Consider the following 25,392-nt stretch of genomic DNA (forward strand, 5'->3'; position numbering starts at 1 on the left):
CATTTGATTCGAATGACATTAAAGCTTCCCGCGTGACAGGGGTATTAGTCATCGGTCTCATTCACCACAGGCCCGCTGTTGTTCTTCCCCCGCGTTCGTGCCACAGGAAAACTAATCGGTGCGGCTCCCAGACATGACGCTGCATCAACGACCCAGCATGCAAATCCTCTGATCCCATTGCCTACCCTTGGAAGTATATTAGACGTTGAGGTGGATGGAGTCCCACTCAAGTCCCTTGTCGACACCGGTGTGCAGATGTCTGTAATGATTGCCGCCCTTCACAAAAGACTTGGAAAGACCTCATGCCTGCCACACCGTGCACAGTACGAGTTGCCAATGGCAGTAAGCCACCGGTTGTCAGCATGTGTACAGCATGAGTAATGATTGCAGGCTATCAAACCACCATCTTATTTATTGTGTTAGAGCATTGTCCACACGACCTGATTTTAGGGCTGGACTTTCTTTCGACCCATTCTGCCCTAATAGACTACACTACAGATGTCATGCAGTTGTACCTTCCAACAGCTACTTTGTTTCTGATGCACATCATCGGTCCCTGTCTTCTGCTGAATTCTCTCGGTAGCCGCCTCAAGCCGCTACTGCTGTACCTTTTAATGCTCGACCACATGTTCCTGATGGCGACTACATCGTCTCTCCGCTTGTCGACGTTCTACAACATGGCATCTTGCTCCTACGTACCGTGGTAACCATTGTTGATAATTTTACTTGGCTTCTCTTTCTCAACTTTGGGCCGGTTGCACATGTTCTTCCCGGTAATGTGGCAGTGGCTCGTCTGACACCTGTGCACAAGTACCAGATATTTTCACTCACGCCCACTATTGCTGCCTCTGTCAGCCCCATTATCACATGTTCCTGTTTAGTTTTGTCACCCTACCCCAACTTCGATAAAAAGATTGCTACCGACCTCTCTCCAGCTCAAACTGAAGACCTTAGGTGTATTCTGTTTAGTTATCGCAATATCATTTATTTCGATGACCGCCCACTCGGCCAGACAGCCATAGTCACTCATCAGATCCACACCAGTGACGCAAGTCCCGTCCATCGCCGCCCCTACTGCGTGGCTACTGCAGAGAGCATTATCATTCAAAGCGAAGTTGCAATGATGCTGAAGAACATCATCGAGTCTTCCACTAGCCCGTTAGCCTCACCAGTTGTTCCGGTCAAGAAAAAAGACAAAACCTGCAGATTTAGTGTTGATTATCACCACCTGAACAAAATCACCAAGAAGGATGTGTATCCACTGCCTTGTATCGATGACCCACTTGACTGTCTACATGGGGCGAAATATTTTTCACTGATTGATCCCCGCCCGGGCTACTGGCAGATCGCTATTGCTTAGAAGGATCGCGAGAAGATGGCCTTTATTACGTCGGATGGACTTTTTCAATTCAGTCATGCCCTTTGGGTTTTGCAATGCCCCAACAACGATCGAGAGAATGATGGACACCTTTCTCCGAGGCTTGATGTGGACTATCTGCCTACGTTATCTCGACAACGTAATAGTGTTTGCTTCAACCTCTGAAATCCACATTGAGCGTCTCACGACTGCCCTTGCTGTGTATCGCGCTGCAAAACTTCAGCTCAACTCGTCAAAGTGTCACTTCAGTCATGGTGAACTAACCATTCTCGGGCAACTTGTAAACGCCAATGAAATTCAACCTGACCTGGCTAAAGTTCAAGCCGTGCAAGACTTCACTGTTCCGTGCTCAGTTAAGGACATTCACAGCTTCATAGGATTATGCTCATACTTTCATTGCTTTGCTCAAAATTTGGCTGACATTATGCGCCCTCTCACCGAGCTTTTAAAGAATGATGTCGCTTTCGCGTGGGGACAGCGGCAGGCCGAACATAGCCTTCACAGCACTCGTCAGACTTTTGACAAGCTCCCCAATTTTAGCCAATTTTGACCCTTCAGCACCCCCTGAAATCCGTACACATGCTAGTGGTCACGGCATTGGCGCTTTCTTTGCCCAGATTCAGCGTGGTCATCCACTACCTGCCTGCGGCAATAAGTGGATAGCAATTGCTACCGACTACACGACCCGGTACGCAACCACTCAAGCTCTCCCAACCAGCTGCACAACTGACATCGCCGGCTTCCTTTTCAAAGACGTTATACTTCACCATGGTGCTCTCCTTGACAGCTCCTCACATATTGGGGCTGCTATTTGACATCAAAGGTTGTCCAAGATCTCTTGCACTCCTGCGCTACAAAACACAAATTGACAACGGCGTACCACCCTCAGACCAATGGCCTCACAGAGCGTCTTAAAGGGACTGACAACTGATATTTAAGGACTTAGTTTTTATGAAACAATGCAAAGCTCACCCTCAGTAGTGTTTACATCTACAGCGGTTACCTTCAAAAGAGCGTGGATATTTAACAGAATTTTTCAATCTGAGCAGCGTCTAAAAAAAGTAAGAGTCCCTCCTCCAGCAACGCTGAGAAGCGAGAGCGATGTCGATAGCCCACCTCGCAAATTGTCAAAGCCACCCATCATTCTGCTTTCACAGGAGTGAGTGTAAATGTGGTTAACCACCTGCATTTCGACCTTTTCAACCACTTTTGAAAATAAAAAGCTGGTGCAATAAGTTCATGCTGCTGTGCAGACATTTCTTATATTTGTACCGCACTTACATCATGGCTGACTGGCCCCCGTCAACGTTGTTCTGTCGATAGACGAGCCAAGCCAACTTATCGATAATGAAGGTGAAGGCAGCGTCACTTTTCTGCTCACTTATCTGTACACTGTAAGTCAGGAAGAACTTAAATATAAAGCACACTGCATTTCAATACTAATAAAATGACCAGGAGCCCCGTATACTAGTAAAAGGTCACATGGTAGGCCTCTTATGCAGCTTCATGTTTTTGCCACGTGAGGCGCCAAAGGTAATTTTTCGCAACTTTTAGTAATGAAGTAAATATACAAATTCACATTTAATGAGAAAAACATGGCTCGTTTTAGCCACTACGATAGGGAGTCATTCCATCAGCAGGGTTATCTCGATTCATGTTTTGAGTAGTTGTCTATCCCTTTATTATAACTATCAACGACATGCTTGCTATGCGTTTCTGCCAACCATCATGACTGGGACGCCATTCTGCCTGCGGTAACATTTGCCTACAATTCCTCCCTACATGACTCTGTAGGTTTTTCGCCGTTCTATCTCTTGTACGGAAGAAATCCCTAACTGCCATTTGACACACACCTTCCCGCCTTTCTTCACACGTTGTCAAAATACGGCCGTGACACCATCTTCAGAGCTGTAGAGGCGCACTTGATTGCACACCTGCGCCTCACCGCTTCACAGGAAAAGCAACGACACTTCAATGATGCCCACCATCACGATGCCCTGATACCCTGATGATATGGTCCTTCTTTAGTAGACACCACCACCGCAAGTTGGCCTTCACGAAAAGTTGATTTCACCTTACTCTGGCCCATAATGTGTCTTGCGCCAAGTAACCGACATCACATATGAAATCATACCTCTTGATTCCACCATGTCTCGACCTTCCACCGATTTTGTCCACATGACCCGCCTCAAGCGGTACCACTCCCGAAGCTCTAGCAAGCGCTGGGACGATGCCTTCACTGCCAGGGGTCATGTTACCAAGCAATGCCAGAGCCGAAGCTGAGGACAGTACAGAAGACGACAACATTTGCTGATGTCGCATGAACTGGCTTCCGTATTGCATGCCTTGTATCCTAGTGGACGTGTTGTAACTACCCTGTAAATATATTTTAAACCTCTCTTCGTAACAATGTGTCTTTTAAAAAAATGCAAGAAAAAATGTGCTAACTGGGCAAACGTATGATCCAAAGTCTTTTAAAAACTTCACAAACTCGTCTGTAGTTGACATCTACATAATGCGAGACGTTTCGCGAATCACTGCAGCACAAAATGCCCTTGTGCACCAAGCTGGTGGGGTCTGAGCGGCTTGAGAGGCAAGTTGTCATCCTTGCAGCTTCAGCAACTTTTGTTTGCACTACTCGAATTCGACCTGTGTCAGGAGCTTCTTCGAGTGAGGCACTTCAGAAGGAAGTGCAGTTTTGACGTGCCCACTCAGCAGGAATTATTGCAGCACAGGCCAGATGCCCACGACGCATAAGCCAGCGATGCCCAAGCGACCCCGAGATGCACGTTTTCATAGCAGTGAGAAACCGAAATGAAATCGAACTGGTTGGCGACGCCGGAAAACGATGCATGTGATGTGCCAGAGTGAAACATAATGCTCACTTCATGATGCATGCAGCAGGGAACTGCAGTGAGTTTGGGTTATCACATACTGAAAGCATGCAGTACGCTTCGAACAGCACTATACCCCACATGCTGTGAAACAGATAGGTGAAGATGCTTATTGCAGTAGGGTTGGTGGTGATAGCTGTGAATGCGACATGGGAAGAAAAAGCAGACAATTTCCTGGTACTAGTATAAAAAAACAAGTGCACACCCACATTTTCATGCAAGATGGGCATCTAAGTATTGCAGGGAAACTGTTGCAGCGGGCTGCTAAGGTTCTCATTGCACGTGCGTTGAACCTTTTCTTGGTTACATAAGAGATCTAGTGGCCAGAAACGCATCACATGCTCGCAGTGTGGCAATGTAACGAACATTGGTACCGAAGAAGTGTTTTTTCCAGAAACATATAAATCAGTAAAAAGAGAGCCTATCGGTATTGGGCAACTTTTTGTGTTCTTAGTAGTGAACGGTAGAGCAGGGAAATCATATGTAACAGCATCGCATCAACGAGGTTCTACAGTGCAGTTAAGTGAGACATAACAGAGATGGTGACACCATTTTCTGTAGTTATTCTAAACCTGAGAAAAAGTGCCCTTTTCGCCCTACTATCACTGTAGATGACGTGAATTTGTTCTAGTCTTAATGGCCTCACAAGATTGCCTTTTGAAGTTGAATGACAAAGCACGACGACATGTTTAAAGAAACTACTTGTTTGCTCCTTATGCTTCACATGTGCATTTGGTAAAGCATGCTTCATCATGTGCAGTGTAATGACAGAAATTTGATCTGCGAAATACTAGGATGTGAACATCATTATAATGGTGAAAAAGGCTGCATATTAATCAAAAACACTCAATGTGATATTAGATTCTGCCACTCATCCATCTGTTTTGATTTGATCTCAACAATTTACCATGTATTTGCACACCAAGACACAGCCTATGTATGTCAATTTTACTGTGACAGGAAATATATGGACACTCCAGATGCATTTCTGCCATTGTCGCCGACGTCGCCATGATGTTCCATAGAAAGTCCAAAGGCAATAACACTGTTGCCGCGCATCGTATGCTGTATGTGCGAGTGAAAGCATGCGAGGGAAGCCAATGATTGCAGCTCAATCTGGCATGCACAAACGAAGAAAGCGGAAAGCAAACGCACTGTCTTAAGGACTTTTGTCTTGCCAGTTCAGAGCAGGTGAGCTGTACCTCCCACCACTCCATTGTATAACTGTTATTTGGCCTATGACTAAGCAAATAGTGCCAATGGCACCTTCACAGCACAGCAGAAGCAGGGGATTATCAGTGTCATTGAAGAGGTTGGGAAGACAGTTACTCGCCGAAAATATGATATGTACAATTTGTCAATCTGCAAATACAGTAAAACCTCGTTAACTCACAACTCATTAATTCGAAATAGCCACTGCGGTCCGTCCAGCAATGTATTGAAAGCAATATGCAACACATCCAGCTAATCCACACTGAAATTCACACCGCCACCGATAATTTGAACTCCGCGCCATCGTGGATGGGGAGAGTGCTCATATGCAGGAGCATGTTGGCAATGCTGGCGTCGCCACACGAGCCACGCAGCTTTGCTTTTCCCATATGTGGCCCTTTGCTTAGGCCTGACTGGGGAGAGAGGCATTTGCGCCTGGCCATGGCATGGCCAATGCCTCTGTTACAGGTCACTTCTCTCCCATGAGGGTCCCTACAAGCTCAAGGGCGATAAAATCGTCGCCCTGCGCCGTATGCTGTATGTGCGAGCGAAAGCGTCCGAAGGCGAGTCAGTGAATGCGGCTCAATCTCACGTGCGTGGGTGAGGAAGGTGGGCGGATGCGTGCCCTCTCCTGTCATGTGCGAGACACGGGGGTGAGCAATGCCACCTAGAGGAAATTCAGTCTAGGTGGCGTTGGGGTGAGGCAGAGGGAGGGAGAGAGGGGGAGAAGTTCTCCTGCGGCTGCTGCTTACGGCGGGGCCATGCAGGCGCCGTATCTTGAAAGCGGTCTGCAACGTGGCCAAAGTACACGCCCACGTGGAAAGAATGAGAGAGAAACAACTTTAATGAGCCAAGCTCGACATCTTCTTAGACGCCGTCAATGGAAGTGGTTCCCTCTTCACGGGACCCATATGCTTCCCTAGCCACCTGGCCCCTGGAGATCAGGACGAGCTGGTCTTCCAGGGCGGGGCTGGTCAGCAAGGTCTCCCATTGCTCGGTAAGGGTGGATGAGGGATGGGCTAGGGTAGGGGGGCAGGCAAGAGGTGGGGGGATTGGCTAATCTTCAAAGCAATCTGCGACGTTCGCAGAGTGCGAATAGTGCCGGTATCTTCGTATGCGATGTGATTTCTATTTCGTTCGCGTTGAAGCGAGAGCTGTACAAAGGTCAATTCGCTCGTTGCTACTCGCGATTCCTCACTCCAGCATTTTTCAGCGAGTTTCCACGGTCAACGAGCTTGATGTGTTCAAGTTTACTTATGCGCGCATGATACCTTGTTAATTTAGTTAGTAAGTGAATGTTTACACGTTTATACGGCCGATAAAACTACTATTTTTTCTGACTTTCATTAGTTCGAATTTTGTATAATTTGAATTTTCGTAGCATACCCGTAGAATTCGAATTACCAAGCTTTTAATATAGACTGTTTTTAAAAAGACATGAGCATTGTTGTATGCAATTATTTTCTGGAGTTACACGTGCAGTACTTTTTTTTTTTTTTCAGGGTGTTGTCATTGGGGACGTGGGCTATACACAAAAAAATACAATCCTTTTACATTAAAATGGCACGTACAACTATCTTTCATATGTGGCGCTCTATTTTTTGGTCGTAGTGTTGCCTGCTATGTATGAAACAGAGTATACATGATAGCTAGTGATCCCGGCACGGACATGCTGTTGTACCGTCTGCTGCTTGAAATAAGACAGCAGCAGGAAGAGCATTTGCATGAAAACAAGGATTTGGTATAGGTAGTGTGAGAAAGACCACTTAGAGTACAGTGTTTTGAGGGTTATCATGCCGGTGGTAGACTGCAGTACTTTGCACAGTGCTAGTAGAGGAGCACTAGAATCAAAGCAATCTTTTCCACGATGTTGCAAGGAGTGAAGTGGGCAATTCATAACAGTAAATGAACAATTATTCTTTGTTCAATCAGTGACTCACTACAAGAGTTAAAATAAGGCTTCCGACACTGAGGTCAATGAGAATGCTTGTGTTAACCTAAAGGTACAGTACACTAAAGCGACAGTCTTGACTTGCAGGCCAGGGCTCTTATAAGACTGATCAACCACAGTTAAACCTTGATGTAATGAAGTTGTTAAAATCAGCAATTTGCCTTGCTGCATCAAAATTTCGTTACATTGAAATTCAAAGCTTTATGCAAATAAGTACAGTTGGCGATCGATATTCTCACATGGGAGAGACCGTAAATTTTAATCAGGACTTTTTCTTTTTTTTTTGAGTGTCGGCGACAAAAGATACAATGTCATGCAGTGTCGACGATGTCTTCACATTGGCGGTACGAAGCAAAGCCAGCTATGCTTTCACGTCCACTTTGCCATCCTGGGTGATAGTGTCCGCCTAATGTGGGACAACGCTATCATGAAAAGCGCCAGCAGCAGGGAGCGAATGATTTGTCTGCCTCTCACTTTAATGTGTATCTGAAACTCTTGATTATGCAACCTCCAATACTAAATGCGCGGGAAGACAGCACACATGATGCCACGTCATCTCGGCATGCAACTCTTTACACTCGTGTGTGCTCAGCCGTGCTGACAGAGATGCCCCCCCTCCCCTCCCCCTTTCTCCTGTAGGAAGATTGCTCTGATCAAGCCACAATCCTTCTTGGTTCACCCTCGCATGCTTTCACTCGCACCCAAAACACACAGCTCGCAGGGCATGACATGATCTTATTGCAATTGGACTTTATACGGAACATGACGCTGCTCTGCTTTGGCAGTTCTTGGTCTCACAGTGCGCAATTTGAGGTGCATTCATTCACAAGTAGTCACTTGTAATTTAACCATATGATTGTATTCCTTTAGGTACCAACCGCCATTTGAAATTCCTTTCTCTTGCACACATTATGGTACAGAAAGGGTTCGACACACAATGCCACTTACATTAAGTCACACGAAAGGCGGAGGGGGGGGGGGGGAGAGGGGGGGAGGGCGGGCGGCAATATGCTCCGGCAGCAACTATGCATTTCGCAACCAGGCATAAGGGAAACTGAGGATCACACCATATATGGAGGAAACTGGGGAGGCAGCGCAAGAGGGAGGGGGGGGTGGGGGTGGCTTCGACTCTGCCAACAAGCGCATATTTTACACAGTAGCGCGCGCCATATCTTGAAAGGAATCTACAAACAGGTCATACCTTTGTACACTTTGTGTTCTCGCCGCTCTTGCATCGAAGTGACAGACCGCACATAGGTCACTTCACTCGCTGCTGCTGCTGCACTTCCTCACACCAGCGTTTTCACAGCGAGCGTCTGCGCTCATTGAGTGTAATGTGTTCATGTTTGTTTGTCCAAGCTGACACCATGCTTGTTCATTCACTTACCATATTTACTCGCATAATGATTGCACTTTCTTGTAAAATAAAAATTGACGCAAATTCAGGGGTGCAATCATTACACGGATTAAATTTCCGGCGAAAAGAACAAAAATTTTTTTCACCCCACAATTGCTGAGGGATGACAACAGGTCAACAAAACCGCCGGCTGCTGCTGTAACAGTGCGGGACACCAAAACAATAATGGTGGTGACACGAGTCACCGGCAAGACCTGTATGACAATGTGAAAAAGACGAAGACACCTGTCGACGAAATGAAGAAGGGACCCGCAGGTGAGAAGCACGTGAAGCGCGAAAGAAGAAATGAAGAAAAAGGAGACGCAGGCAGAGATGAGCTGGCATTGCTGACGTGATCGAGAAGCAAGACAGTGGCTTCTCCAGCTGTGCTCTGAAGACGGGAGATAGCAGCTGCGGGGACCACGGACCGGAGAGGAGACGTTCGTGAGTTGGCCAGCGACAACTCCAGCTCCTGAGCCTCGACTGCATCACTGTGGCTGTGTTCCGCGGCCCCAGTCCAACCTTACACTGCCGTAACCAGTTGCTGTCCCATGACACGAAGGCAATCACCTGGCCACGTCAGCGGCACAATGACCAACTGGCCCAGATCGCGTTGGGTGCCACGCGGGTCTCTGCGGAAGACTACAACCTCATCACTCTCATTGGAGGTCAACGCCCAGGCTGCGTCGGAACCATGCTGGCCAACGTCCTTTTGCTATGCTGGGCTGGAGTCTGACACGACTGGCAATGGTCAGAACGTTCGTTTGCACGTGACGTCGCTTTGGTTAGTCGAGTGGAGGAACAACATGTAGTTGAGGGCTTGTTTGTTTTTGATCTGTATACAGTAAAACCTCATTAAACCGTACCCGCATAAAGAGTAGTTTCGTTTCAAAAGTAGTAAAGTCAAATCCCCGACTCAGCGGCCATTGAAAATATTGTGTTCTGTATCTGCATAAACCGTACCAGCTTACTGCGTACGTTTCGGTTAACACATGGCATTTCCACTTTTCGTCGCGCAAACACGGCAGTGCGTAGTCTCCTTCGGGCGGCCCAGCAGAACAAGCCTCAGAGATCGGAACAACGGCCTCCACCCTGTGCGTTTGTGCATGAAGTCACATCAACATCAACATCATTTCGGCACCGTGCCAGAGAGCGTTGTGGCGTCGTGCAATCAAGGACTCACGTCAAGCTGAAGCTCGCATAAAGAAGACGCCGGGTGCTCAGCATAGAAAAAAAATTCGACATTTTTCATGCAATGTTCGTACTATCGAACGTGACACTAAGAAGTAGGCGCTGGCACGCAACCGGGATCTGCTGTTGACTACGGTGTGTGGCATTTGGAATGCAAAGAAGTTGCTCGCCGGCACGATGGCGACCGTGAAGAGATGTCGGCTACGAGCTTCAACTTTTTGCCATCGTTGCCTCTGTCGTTGCTAAGTGTCGACTAGCGACAGTGATGAGGACGACACAGAAAGGGACAGCACGGGTGATTCAGGCCTGACTCAGCTCAGCTCTATGCTCAGCATAGAAGAAAAATTAGCCATTGTTCGTGCAATGTTCGTACTATCGAACGTGACACTAAGAAGTCGGCGCTGGCACGCAACCAGGATCTACTGTTGACTACAGTGTGTGGCATTTGAAATACGAAGAAGTTGCTCGCCGGCACTGTGGCAACCGCGAAGAGATGTCGGCTACAAGCTTCGACTTTTTGCCATCGTTGCCTCTGTCGTTGCCAAAGTGTCAACTAGGGACATTGATGAGGACGACACAGAAAGGGACAGTACGGGTGATTCAGGGCCAACAGTGGCAGAAACTGCGCGTTACGCCAGCCTCACGAATGCAATCGTCGCGACGAGAACAGCATCCCACAATAAAAACTGTGCCCCGCAACTTCTGCAGTGCTACCGCGCACGTGCACAGAGAATACGTAACACTAACGAAAAATCTGCCATGCGAGTGTTTGCCGAGAAGAGGGGGCTGGCTGAAAATCAGTAAGTTTGAGGCCGCTGTCTTCGGTGCTAGGCCGCTGTGGCATCAAACGAAAATAACCCTTTTGTCGCGCGAACTGAATAAATACTGCATCTTTTTTCGCCGTTCATCGCAGTCTCTCCGAGTTCTGTTTTTGACAGGTAAGTGGGTGATCTCATGCTATTTCGGTTAAGCAGTACTACAGTTTAGTACATTCTTTTAAATCCGAGCTCAGGTCAACTACGGTTTAACAAGGTTTCATTGTAGCTAGTTCTTGGAGTGTGTCTGGTGTATATTGTGTTTATAGTGTGCCAGAATAGTTAGTCCTTTTTTTCTTTTGTTATTTTTTTTCTTCGAGATAAATGTTCTTTACCATATTTCATTTGTGTGTCTGTCCATTTCTGGAGAGCTGAAATTCGTGACAGGGAGCCGGCAGAACAAGCTGAACACACTGAACAGGATTTTTTTTTCTTCTCGCGAGTGCATTATGTGCATTGAAAATTTCTTCCGTAACAGTAATGAATAAAATCGTTAATATCGGCAAGTTTTCGGCAATAACGTAGCCATGTCCACTTAGAGGGGACAGAAACGGAGATGGGCATGCTTAGCTGCCAGTGACACAGAAACACATGGCGGGCATGCTGCAGAAACTGTGGCATTTGTCTTCACTGCTATCCTAATAAGGCACGTTTCCGCTAAGGGAGGGCGAATATCTTAGCTGTGTTACAAGCGTCGGCATATGAATGGGGTAGACTTGTAATGTATCGGTGTAAACGTGGCTACTATCGTTGGCGCTCACGATTTGTTGCGTGTCCACAAGTACAGACGAGAAGAATCGAAAGGCGCCTTTTTTGTTGTTGTTGTTGACCACAACCATTATAAAGCCTACATATAATAAAGTCAAGGCAAGTTTGGTTGTTGCTTTTTTTTTTCATGAGAGTGCAGAAAGTGATGAAAGAAATGAAATGGGGCATCTGCCCCATGGGGGGCACGAAATGGGGGGAGGCTACCCTCAGATGCGAACTTTTTTGTTTATTGAGATATCTTAATGAAATTTTCAGGATAGACTCATAGCAAAAGCATTAGTAGAACTACAAAAGTTCATGCAGTTATGTTCACTGATTCTTAAGTTGCAGCAATATGGCAGAATAGTGCACATGGTTTTCTCATTCCCGGCCTGGAGAATTTTCAAAAGGTGCTGCAACTGTGAAATTCAGTACGATGATTCCCAGATGGATACCCCAGGGCAAGACAGAGCCCTTTATTTTTTATTTCCTTGCTGAAAAATTCGAGCAGACCACTGAATTTAGTGTTGGTGATTAAGATTTTATCAATCAAATTTTTATTAAATATAACAAATCAAAGACAATATATAAATGAAATGGGCTTGTCCTGCCCTCAGAAATTTATTCAGATACACAATAAAAAAGAAACATGGAAATCTGATGAGCAGTTAAAGAGATATGGCTGGAACAAGCAGCCTCACCAGCCAAAAAAGTCATATTGAGAAAATGAGCTTTGAAAGTTTTGAGCACATATATTGGTCTAAAATGACCCTGCAGCTTAACTGGAGATGTACTTAGGCAATTTCTTCTTTTTCCACCTTTCCACCTTCTCTTGCGATCGCTTCTTGGCCTTTTTCAAGCGCAGATAATCTTTCTCAGCTGCCCATTCAATCGCCAGGTGGCCAGGTGTTAGCCCTACTCGTGAACATAGCTCTTGGGTGGCCCTGTTGCAGCCAGCATTATATCTTAAAACTGCCTCATGCAGTGCTGTCTCCATAGCAATCAGCAATGCATGCTGCTCTTTGGCCATCAGGGACCTCAGCATGGAGTGAAATGATTCTGATGCGTTCTGGGTCTTTGCTCCCAGGCAGCGTTGCAGAAGAGAAGCCTGTGAGAGGCGCTCATAAACAGGTAGCAGTGCTTCTGCAACATAGCCTGGAAGACCGTACTGATGCTTCGGAGGTGGCACACCATCACTCTTGCTGGCGTTATGACGACACCACGAGTCCGCACCCTCACGGCACAAGTCGTGGTGAGGATCCTCGTCCGTTGATGTCACGTCGTGGTACTATGCCTTCACTGCACGCTGCATTGCAGCCACATCGGAATTGTTCCATAGGGCGCAGCCATAATGGTCGGTCAACTTGTCCATCAGGGCCTTTGTCAGCCTGCCCTTCCTCCTAAAGCCTTGTCACTTTTCTGCACAAGGTTGCGCAGTGCTGTCCCCATCCTCTTCTGGACGTAGTTCAGGCGTTGCTCTTTCAGAATGGGGACCAGTCCATAAACATTTTCTTGCACAAGGGCAGAGAAAGTGGCAGTATCTTCGTCAGACACTAGTGTTGTGTAACAGAGGTTGTACTTTGGCACCGAACGTGAAAAAAGGATGACAGCTGTCTCAACCTCCATCCTCCCAGACTTAGAGTCAGTGTTTTTCTGGCACACATGATCCTCCTGCCAGCTTGCGTAGCCTAGGTCTCCAGGCTTTGGTCCTACTTGGAAACCAAGGCACCTGTTCGATAAAACAATGGCATCAAAGATTACGCCCGTATGATATTCAATTACTGCACCAACTCCAGTATGGGGCGTGTGGCCACGCTTGTGCCATGTTCCATCATGTTCCACTATATCTCTGCTGTAGTATGGATCCATTTCCTTGTAGGTGGTTTTCACAGCAGAAGCAGATTCTGCATAGAACTTGTCCATGCACTGTGTCTGCGGTTCTCTGAATTTCTTCAAGCGCTTCTGAAAAGTCTTATGATGCAGGCCACGGTGGGGCACGTTCATCGCTGCCCAAAAGTCATTGAGGGCTGTTCGTCCCTTTGCTATCTGTTTTGTTGCCACAATGGCTCTTATATTCACGTCAAAGTCCATTGAGTCATCCTGACGAGCAGAACTCCACGAGCTTGCAACTACTCCACTATGTAAACATAGCAGTTCAAGCTTTGTTGCAAGTCCAAGTTGGGTGCCTCCTTGAACCTTCATCCCAGTTGCGAAGCACCGCTGGCATGAGGTCCCGGATAGCAAGTCACCTAGGGCATCCATTTGCACAAGCAGAAATTTTTCGCCTTCACTTGTAACGGTGGCAGCTTCAGGATCGCGCTCCATTGCTTGAAAGTTTCGCTCCGTTGCTGACATAGCACGAAGTCCTTATTGCACAGCAGCGAGTTTTTTATCCGTCGCCTCTTTCTCCTCACACATCAGGAAACGTGTTTTTAAGTGCACAGTGGACGACGTGATCGCACTGTCCGAGGCTGATTAAAGAGAGGATGTGGAAGCCGCTGTCGATAATCACGAGACACCTGGCGCACTCGTCAAGACAAATTCTTTCACCGGAGGAGCAGGAGCCACGTTGTTAGAAGCGTCAATGCAACCACGCTCTTGCGTAGATGAAGCAGAAGCTGCCCCACAGGAACCATTGGTGCGATCATCGTTGGCACGCGGGCGAGCGGCGAGCTTTGCCATGCGGGCAAGCTTCATAGAACGGTTCCTTGCACCAAACGCGTGTAGCGTCTTGAGTTTCTTTGGGCGCATCGTGGCCAAACACACAACAATCGGCAGGCAAAATGCAACAACGGTCTAGTAAAGACGGTTGAAAATCGTCTCGTAAAGACGGTAGAAATTTGGAGAATATGCGAACGGCTACACAGACAGACGATGACAAGCGAAACACACAAAGGGCGCTGGCGATGGAGGAACCGAAGCAGATGACAGCCAGATGCATTATGCAGAAGACCACTATGTCATCGCGTGCAGCAGCCAATGGGAGTGGCGGGCTCCCCCGCATCCTTGAGGACCGCACTCTTCGCCCATTCTCAGCTTCGAGTCTCAGCCGTGGGAAACTTGAAAGCTCTCGCGAGCCCTCCAAACATGAGAGATTTACGCCTCTCCCACGCCGCCGCCGCCACAGGTGGTGAGAAAAAAAAAAAGCACAAGAATGCACGAATAAAACAACACGAAAATGTCGGCGCTCAGGCGAGCAGAGGAGAAATGCCGTTCGCGCCAAAGAAGTGTATTTGGAGCGCTCGCTCGCCGCTCGAGGGTTGCCGCAGCTCGTTATAAGCTTTATTTGAAATAGTTTTGCGATGAATTAGATGTTGACATTTACAGAAATGGTAGTTTATAAGACATACTGCTCGAATATGTGGTTTTCCAAAAATCGACTTTTTCACAATTTTGGTGGTTTTGTGGTGCGTGCAGACCGCTTGGTATGTCTTGAAAAGTCGTTCGCGTAGCATTCAACAGCATTCGACAGATGGAAAGTGCGATAATCATTAGCTAGACTTGGCACACAAAATATCGCTGCGGCAAGTTCAGGGTGCAATCATTACACGGGAAAGAAAAGAAATCGAATTTTGATGACAAATTCAGCGGTGCGATCATTATGCAAGTAAATATGATAGTGAGCGAATGTTTCCAAGTTTATACGGCCAATAAAGCTACTATCCTTACTTCGTATAGCAATCTACTAATTTGCTATCGCAATCAATGCTTCGCCTTTGGGGCGAAACTGCAACTTTTTTTAACCACTGGCTCAATTTTATGGCACCTTCGGATGGTCGCTGTCATCGTCCGAATCTGAGCGGACTGATTCTGGAAGCACTCTGAATCCAAGGAGGAGATAGATATCTTGCACCAGCTGAACAGCTGGCTGCACTCTGAATCTAAGGAGGAGATAGATATCTTGCGCCAGCTGAACAGCTGGCTGCAGTTTGGAGCAGTGAAAGGGGAGCAAGCTATGGATACAGGCTGCATGGCGCTGCCAATGATTATCATCACCAATAATCGTCGTCCCTATAAGAGGAGCGAAAGTCGTCTTCCTCGGCCTAACCACAGAAAAGGACGGGATAATGTTATTGAAAAGTGACCAGTCTCCTCAGCTGCTCCGATGGCAATACTGGGAGCACCTGTCAACACTCTTATCTGGAATCGAGCCATCAGAAAGAACCATCTGAATGTAGCCAGAGCGCCCGTTTTCGACCATTTGAAGAGTATTGTTCATTTGGGAGTGCTTTAGAGTGCTCAAAAACAACCCTCCGAAGGTGTCATTCATAAAAATCAGAATAGACGTTTAGAGCATACACTTTTGCACACACTGCTGCATTTGCTGTCACCCTGGACGTGCATTCTTTGAAGCTTTTTTCCCAAACATTATGCCATGTGTGTGCCAGAAGCAGTGCTAAATTTCTCAAGTATTCTTGAATCACTTTTGTCCAGCATTTAAATTTATAGATGCCACTGCTGTAGCTGTTTGAAACACCAAACAAAGCTTGCCAAACAGACACATCTGGTGTCTGGGAACAAGATGCTGCATCACTCTCTCAAAAAGTCAGAGTGCAAGCCACTTTTACACAGATGCAAATGTGTGATGGAGAAATACCAAGGGACTGTAGACCACAACATGCAAGAAAAGCGGCAGCCGAAAACTGTTCGGATGTGTGAAGCTGCATGTCCCAGGAAAATGCCTTCCTTTGCAGTTAATTCCAAAGTTTGTTGCTTTTGACTACATTCATCAGGCTTTGCACACATCCTATGCCTTCCCCAAGCAGCCTACAAGCATCTATTCTATCCTAAAACAGTGGCATCCTTGATGCCACTGCTTGACGCTTGTAAAAGAAAGGAAAACAACCTTCATAATGACTACTTACAGTTGAGCTTTCCGGTCTGCTCCTGTTATAGTAAGCATCAACGCTTTAATACCAGATATGATCTCCACAAGGAAATCAAAATTACCCATTCTATAAAAGAATATCATAGCTTTCTGCAGGAGTACAATGCTCATATTAATTGCCTGGGAATGATTCCCTGTATACATTGCATCTTCAAATGCTGGAGCCAACTCCAAAACAGCTGTGGTTGGTATCTTACAAGGGCAACAATATGAGAAAGATGGCACTGGAAATAATGGATGACAATATCTCTGGTGTGCGTACAACCCTACCCACTAGAGCAGCTTGCATTTCAGCACCACAGCTACCGTATTTACTCGCATAATGATCGCCCTCGCGTAATGATCGCACCCCTGAATTTTGTCGTCAAAATTCGATTTTTTTTATTTCCCGTCTAATGATCGCACCCCGAACTTGCCGCAGCGATATGTCGTGTGCCAAGTCTAGCTAATATTGATCGCGTGTACCATCTGTCTAATGCTACGCGAACGACTCTTCAAAACAAACCAAGCGGTCTGCACACACCAAACATTCTTAAGTAGATGCCTCATTTCATTACTTTCATCACTTTCCGCACTTCCATGACTAAAAAAAGCTGCAACAAAACTTGCCTTTATTATGTGTAGGCATTATAAGGGTTGTGCTCAACAAAAACAAAAAGGCGCCTTTCGATTCTTCTCATCTGCAATCGTGGGCACGCAACAAATTGCGAGCAGCAATGATAGTAGCCACGTTTACACTGATACACTAAAAGTGTGCCCTATTCATACGCCGGCGCTTGTAACACAGCTAAGATATTCACCCACCCTTAGCGGAAACGTGCCGCATTAGGATAGTAGTGAAGACAGATGCTGCAGTTTCCACAGCATGCCGGCCGTGTGTTTCTATGTCACTGGCAGCTAAGCACGCCCATCTGTTTCTGTCCCCTCAAAGTGGACATGGCTACGTTATTGCCGAAAACTTACCGATATTAACGATTTTATTCATTACTGATACGGAAGAAACTGTTTCAATGCACGTAATGTACTACGAGAAAAAAAAAATTGTGTTCGGCACGTTCGGCTTGCTCCGCCGGATGCAATTTTTGTTTTGGTGTCCCGCAGCTAGCGTGGGACGAAAAAATTTTTTTTTTTCTTTTCGTGGAAAATTTAACCCGCGTAATAATCGCACCCCTGATCTTGCTTGAATTTTTCTGACAAGAAAGTGCGATCATTATGCGAGTAAATACGGTATCTCCATTGCTGAGAGAAGAGAAGAGTGAACGCACCTTCGCCTGGGTGAAATAGAACGCCGTCTCCGCCTGTCTCGGCTGCGACTCCTGAAACAAAGGTGCCTCATTTATGGTCACCGTCATTTATGGTTACTTTTTTTCTGCAGATTTCAAGTTGTTGTATAATCATGACTAAGTTTCACAGGAACTTGGCCACAAAATGCAGCTCCTAAACAGTGGCTTTGCCAGGCCCTGCTAGGCCTAAACAGCAGCTGTTCATCAGGTTACAATTTGGTGCCATGTCGTCATGTTGGCAAGGAACACGTGCATATATGTGCGGAAAATTTATAGGCATGCTGTGTGGTATTCAAAATTTTGGCGGCTGTTATACAGTCAAACCCATTTATAGCGAACTCAATAGCTCCGTGAAAAGTAGTCGTTCTATCAGTAGTTCGTTATATATTGGGGGCGAGCTCCACCACTGGAAAAGCTGGCGCCACCGCCGGCGTGACGTGGCATGAGGGATCACGTGGACACAGAGGCTGCTTCGGAAGTGCCGAAGCGAGCTGAAAACGAAAGTTTAAAGTCCCACCTGCATCGCGGTTCTGATTAAGTGGTGAGGCTTTTCCGCCTTGGGTATCTGCTTCACAAAATTTGAAATCACTATAATAGGTAGTGGCTGCCTTTGGAGGCGTGCAGCATGGTAGGCTACTGCTCGGTGCTGCAGTGCCGGACGCACACAACGGAGCTCGGTGTCAGCCTTATTCACACGTAGCTGCAATGCAAGGAGCTGCGTGAAGCTTGGCTGGCGAAACTTAGAACCGGCAAACAGCCATTGGCTACAACTCGGGTATGCAGCAAGCACAGACGCGAGTAACATTTCTGCTACAACGCCGGGACTGTGCGATGTTCAGTGAGTAACAGAAAACGCACACCGAGACGCTCGCCCAGGCCCACTGCTCGACTACTGTCATGACGGTTTAGTCAATGAACTTGTTGATGCTAGATACTGCCAAGTTCACTGGAACTTAAGGGAGCGGTAACACGCACATTAAAAAAAGGCATGGCATATGGTCATGTTCGTGTTATGAATTAACGCACTGGATTACAAAAAAGAAGCAGCGCGAAATCGCCTGCTGACTGCATACAGTGCGACGCAACGTTAGAAATCATAATAAAACATCCAAGAATCTTCGCGACGGCACATAACAGTCGCCGTAGGCGCTGAAGTCCCTTGTTAAAACGAAATTGTCTCTGACCAGCTCTGATATCGCTCACGCAACAATGGTTTCTTGTGGACTGTCAAATGCTTACATGCTGCGGCCTAAAGCTTACAGCACGGTACGAAAACACTCAGTGAAAACGAAATACTGTGCGCGGACATGCATGTAGACGCACAGTCAGTCGCCGCGAACCCATGCGATCGCTGCATGCATTGAGGCTTCGTTCTGTTATGTGCCAGACCGCGCACTATAAGAACATACGCCACATAGTTTACTCTCAGCATCTGCCTGCTTTTCACGCAAGAAGCTGGTTCGGGAGATTCGATCGTGGCGACCACACGCAGTGGCATTCACTGTACATATTCTGTAAATAGATAACATGTGTAAACAATTCTGTGCTTTCAGTTTGCTCAAGATTATTACTTCGACAGTAAAAACTTTCCTAGCTTTGAGAGAACACAAGGGAGGCGCTTCCGACAGATGGTGACTCCGCAAGTCCTCACCCCCTATATAGCCTCGGCCTTGAAAACGCTCAAAAAGTGACTGCACTAAAGCTGGCATCAGTAGTTACACATTGGCAGCACTTTGGTCTGAAAACCATATTTTTAGTGCCATTTTTGTTCCTGGTCTGTTCCCGCATCTAGCTGCAAATTTCCATTCGAAACATCTATTTAAAAAACAAAATGCGGTGCCGCATAGCTCTTTCAAAACAGCGCCCGGTTGCGATCACCTGCCATTTCAATACTGCAAGCACAGCCAACACTCTTTATTCGAGAGCTTGTGATATATTTCACTATTAAAATATAAATAAATTATAGGGTTTTACGTGCCAAAACCACTTTTTGATAATGAGGCACGCCGTAGTGGAGAACTCCGGAAATTTCGACCACCTGAGATAGACGACCTGGGATTCGACCACCTGGGATCACTACTAGTGGGACATGACCATATTCTGCATATGAGATCGAAGCATTCTAGATGGCCAGAATGTTAACTTCAGAAAATACTGCAGCATGCCGCCATTCTGCGAAAGTCTTGGGCATCGTTGTCTTGGCATTATGACTGCGCATCAGCCACACAAGAACCGTTAAATAATGTTATCTATGTTGCTTCGGGCAAAAAGAAAATTCTATATTCAAAAGTTAGAATGTCACTGCAAACCGTTATCAACAATTAGCAACGCGTAAATGAAGTGTCACCAAACCGTGATTCTTGATGGCGACATAGTAACTGCCGATCCTTTGTAACATTGAGGGCCATGTGAATATCAACAGCAACAACACGAATACTTGAGCAGTCATTGTTCCTATAGTGGAAGGACATAGATGATCGTTCCTAATAATTGAAATAGGCATAATGCACGAGGTGCCGCACAGACAATTGCACAGAAATAAGAGTGCTGTCGTCGTGGCATCCAATATCGCACCAGCGCATGCATCATGCTGTTTATGCTGTCTGTCTCCTCCTCCTCCTCCCTTGAGGAGTGCCTCAAACTGAGGGCCCTTCTTTCGGGCTTCCAAAGCCCGTGTGCGGCCGTCACTCACTCACCTCGAAGGCTGCAACATCGTCGCAGACCAAACTTTACACTGCCATGCACCCAGTTTGGTCGCGCTTCCATGCTTTCGTACTTCGCATGCGCCCTCTTTTTACCATCACTAAGTTCGAAACATTCGTTGTAACAGTACGGCGATTTAAAGAAAGTTCCTTATATATGGGAGCAGTTTCAATAAGCAGGGTTGGAAAATCATAAGTGCATCGAAATGTGGTCATTATAACTGATAGATTGTTATATCTGGGATCATTATAAGTGGGTTTGACTGTATATGAGCTCTAGGCGTAGGTGGCAGCCCGGCAGGAAGATAGAATAATCGCACAGCTCAAAAATCAGGCGATTTAAAAATGCATTGGTGCCTGTATTTGACCCATTTTGAGCCATGTGCACAAAATTTGATTCACCAGGGACAATATAGTCACAAATTTTGCTTTTATGGCGTTGTTATAGCAGTATAAATACTCATTAAAATATAATATTTACTCTTTTATATCTGATCCTTCCTTATAAAGTTAACTCCTATTAATTCAACCTTGATAAATTTGACATTTCACTTAACTCGAATGCACTAAAACGTCCCAGCAAGAAACACTACATCGGCTATGGAAGGAGAACTTGTTTAGTACTACAGGAAAGCATGCCACTTTGATTAATTCAACCTCCCGTGGTGCCCCCTCATGCACGCATCAGTTACTAAAAGCTTGAAAGCACAAGAAATTCAGCAGAGTGTGCTTACTGCCTCCTTAGGCGTGAAGCCTGTTTTTTTGCAAAGGACAGCAGAAACCTGTCCTGCAGTGGTGATGACGACTTCCGCGATGTCCCAATGTCTTTTTTCAAGATTTTGTGAGCACCAACGGCAGTTTTAAGGTTTATGGGACACTGACCAACAACGAGAGCAACTCTGACGATGTTACTGACTACAACCCACTGGAGCCACTGAGTGAAGCTGATGGTGAATAATAATAATAATATTTGGGGTTTTACGTGCCAAAACCACTTTCTGATTATGAGGCACGCCGTAGTGGAGGACTCCGGAAATTTTGACTACCTGGGGTTCTTTAACGTGCACCTAAATCTAAGCACACGGGTGTTTTCACATTTCGCCCCCATCGAAATGCGGCCGCCGTGGCCGGTATTCGATCCCGCGACCTCGTGCTCAGCAGCCCAACACCATAGCCAAGCTGATGGTGAGGCTGGGCTTTACGCTGTGAAACTTTATTTTCAGTCCAACGGTGGAGAAGCATTTAAATATGCTGGTGCTTTTTGCCACATGGTGGTTGAGTCTCACTCGAAGAGCAAGAGGCAAAAAAGACACTACAAGCTACTTCAGGCAATAAAACAGAAGTGAAATACAGTCGAACCTACTTATAACAATACAGTCGCCGACCGTTTATTCGGACTTCACGGGGACTGCGGAAATGTCCGAATAAACAAGTGTCCGAAAAAGCAGATTAAGAAAAAAAATGAAATCCTTTATTTATTCGGGCTCGGCAGTAGGCTTGAAGAAATCGTGAATGCGCCGTTGCACGCTGTTCCATTTACGCGCAATCAGATATGCCTGAATCTCGGAGAGGGTCATACGGTCACTATAGGCGGCTGAAAGCACAGTCACTGCTTGTACACGCTCTGCATGCGACGGTAGCGTAGCACATGATGCGTCATCTTCCGACTCAAGAGTCATCGTCCGGCGGTGTAGCAGAAACCTGACGAATGATCTCGCCGTCATCGAATTCTGCGCATGTCAGTACAGGAGCGTGAGCACCTGTGAAACTGTCAAATGAGACGGTGTCCGGAACCACTGCGCAGGCCTCGGCAGAACATTTTCGGCATCCGTAGCGTGCACATCGGAAGGCGACAAATCCTAGCCTCCTGGCACCCGCTTGCCGGCATTCCCCAGCGCAGTCTGCGCGGGCACTGTCGGCGCCATTAGAGACTTGACGCGATGTTTCCATATGCCGTGTTGGATCACCGAAACCTCGACACAGCACACAAAGCAAACACCACCGTGCCGACACCAGTCACACAAACAAAAAAACGTGGCCTGCTCGCAGCGTCGTTTGGCGTACAGCAAAACTGAACGCCAAACTTGCTGAACGTCAAAAATGGCGTTCAGCAAGTCGAACCATGCACCAGTCAGAGTCGGTGCATGGTGCTCTCGACCGAGTTGGCTCAAGGAGTGTCCGAAAAATCGGACGAGAGGTTGCAAGGTGTCCGAACTTTCAGCAGTTGTTACACATTATGGTCTATGGGGAGAATGGCAGTGCCGCGAAGCTGACCGAATAATTGGGCATGTCCGAATTTTTGGAGTCCGGAAAATCAGTCGGCGACTGTATTCAAGTGCCACGACAATTCCATTGTTAGAACCGATAATTGTTACAACCCATTTGCATGAAAAAATCAAAATAGGCGGATGGCAGACCTGATGTGTGAAAACTATAATGGCGGGGAGGCCAGTTCTCCTCCCCACCATCTTCCTCCATCTGGCTGCTGATTGTGTTCACTCATTTAACTGCTTCCTGGGCGCTCCGATCGCGTGTAACAAGCAGCGGCTGTTGGCGTTAAAGAATGGCACTGCTGTAACAACTGCAAAGAGGTGTCACGGGTGGCAAGCGATATGCGAGCACCGCCGAGGCATCGCTTTAGTGGCCTCAAAGGGGACTTCTAAAAATTGTGAGAAGGCTGCCGCGGCAGCCTGTCAGCTTGATAAATCCAGAAGAAATGCTGAGGCGGGATCACCACAAGCATCTCGCCATGTACTTCTCACTAGCTTGCACAAGAAAACCAGAGGTCCGTCAGCCTTGCATACTTTATGTGAAGCTTGCCAACATCATTCTCCAAGGCTTCTAGATGCTCCACATAGTGCAGCGGATGGTTCCTCGCGATAACAAAACTTCAGAGAGACTGAATCATCTACTGGGCCTCCTCTAAGAACAACGCAGGCAGCTTGCCCTACCACGTCATCGCTCCTGGCGTAGCCGCCGCTATCTGACGCAAGCACGTTCGCGACTATCACCTCAGCTAGAAGCACTTAGTTTCCAAATCTACAGCTGTGCGCTTTCTTTTCACGGGCAATGTCGCACATTTCCAATGATCAGCAGGCGCATCAGCCATCTTCCGTTTCGGTGACAAGTCAAACTGTTCACCAAACAAGGCTGAGAAACTACGTGGCCAGGAACGATTTCGACGTAACCAACACAGACGAATGCGAGCAATTAAGCTGTTTGCAGAACAGCGCTGAATGAGGAGCCAGCGAACAACATGCAAGCAATCTGCGAGCAGCGCAGTTGGCGCGGTGCATTCTTGTTTCGGAGGGTCGGGCAGCTTAGAGCTATGGACACAGTCCATTCGTGTTCGGAGGGGTGGAAAGGCGACGGGAGAGAAGCGCGTGGAGATGGCTGAAATACGTGCTGGAAAATGGCCATGCGGCGCCTGTTGAAGCAGCGGCCCGTCGTGCAGCAGCTCAAATTTCTCGTGTTCTTTTTTTTTTCACTTCGAGGATTTCGCATTTCACTACCTTTTGGCTCTGACACCCAGCAGCCACACTTCATCATTATAGCCGATAATGCGGCAACTGGGCATTGTAGTAAGCGGGTTATTTCATCATGGAAAACATACAAATGTTGACGGTGCAGCAGCTTCTCATTGTTATAACTGATACATGTATATTGTTAAAACCAGTATCGTTATGAGTTCGACTGCAGTTCATTTTGCCTCGTTTTTGTTAATTCAACCAAATCTCGTGGTCCCGCAAGGGTCAAATTAACAGGAGTAGACTTTACCTATGTTAATCATATTGTGGTTCAGCTAAAATGTGTATCTGCTTTTAAAAACATGTGGTCTCCAAATAATGTGACGACCTTGGGAAGCCTTGTTAATCTTTATCTATTGCCTCATTTGTTGTCACTGGACCATAACCACGGTACTGGAGCAACCGAAGTCTAATACACTGGAAGCACACTGTCCAAAGGTGAAGCCGTCCCCAGTGGTGGCTTGTACCTAGAGCCATCCCTTAGGTTGCATAATGACAAAAACTGCCAGGGTTTCATGCAATACATGAATGGAATGCGAGTAAATAGCACCCATGTACAGTTCAGGCAGTGCGGGGGCAGGGAAGCTTCAATATAAATATGTATCGTATTTACTTATGTGTAACACCTGCACCCCCACTTTAGAGCATGAAAATTTGGGGAAAGAATTATTGGATACCATGCATAAACGTCAATAAGTGAAAAACAAAGCTTTCTTTGACATTTACTGAAGTGTCTTCACTCCACTTCTGTGTTTCTATGTAGTACAACACTCCTCACGCCATGCCTGCATTCTGGTACAATTTTGTTCCCTTTACTTCTTTCTCCACACTCTGCTTTTCTTGTCGAATCCTTCACCTCTTGCCTTTTGTTCTATTTGCCTATTAGGAAAAATGCCCAGTGGCACAAGGTGTCGTATAATCGGCAACACAGCAAGAACCAGCAGCCAGCACCATTAAAGTCGGGAGAAGAAGCAAAGACAGCTCCAATTTAAAAAGTATCATGTGCGCACCCATACACACAATCTCCAAGATCGGGCAAGCGTGCAGCGCCTGATTTTGGACTTTGAATGTAACAGACCATTCTAGTTGAATTGCAAGTTGTTGTAACAAGCCTTGACTGTACTACCTTTTAGTGTATACAGTCGCCGACCGTTTATTCGGACCTCACGCGGACCGCGGAAATGTCCGAATCAACAGGTGTCCGAAAAAGCAGATTAAGAAAAAAAAATGAAATCCTTTATTTGCACGCACTTATTCGGGCTCGGCAGTAGGCTTGAAGAAATCGTGAATGCGCCGTTGCACGCTGTTCAGTTTACGTGCAATCAGATAAGCCTGAATCTCGGAGAGGGTCGAACGGTCACTATAGGCGGCTGAAAGCACAGTCACTGCTTGTGCACACTCCGCATGC

At 46.7% G+C, this 25,392-nt stretch overlaps 1 protein-coding gene and 1 pseudogene across 12 annotated transcripts in view; both read right to left on the reverse strand.

The window, feature by feature from the left end:
- The window catches only part of Caper (RNA-binding protein 39-like protein Caper), an 84,579-nt gene that overhangs the window by 47,322 nt on the left and 11,865 nt on the right, over nt 1-25,392 (reverse strand). For 11 of the 12 annotated variants that reach the window (XR_011511023.1, XM_070530655.1, XM_070530653.1 and 8 more), the window contains one exon: nt 17,738-17,788. The exons of the other annotated variant lie outside the window; for it this stretch is intronic. Coding sequence is in view for 10 of the 11 variants with exons in the window: in XM_070530655.1 (XP_070386756.1) it covers nt 17,738-17,788 (51 nt within the window). In the remaining variant the exon portion in view is untranslated. The remainder of the gene's footprint in view (nt 1-17,737; nt 17,789-25,392) is intronic. 12 annotated transcript variants of the gene reach the window in all.
- Nucleotides 12,173-14,335, reverse strand: LOC139054934 (uncharacterized; annotated as a pseudogene).

Source organism: Dermacentor albipictus, chromosome 1 (assembly GCF_038994185.2).
Source record: "Dermacentor albipictus isolate Rhodes 1998 colony chromosome 1, USDA_Dalb.pri_finalv2, whole genome shotgun sequence".
Taxonomy (NCBI): domain Eukaryota; kingdom Metazoa; phylum Arthropoda; class Arachnida; order Ixodida; family Ixodidae; genus Dermacentor; species Dermacentor albipictus.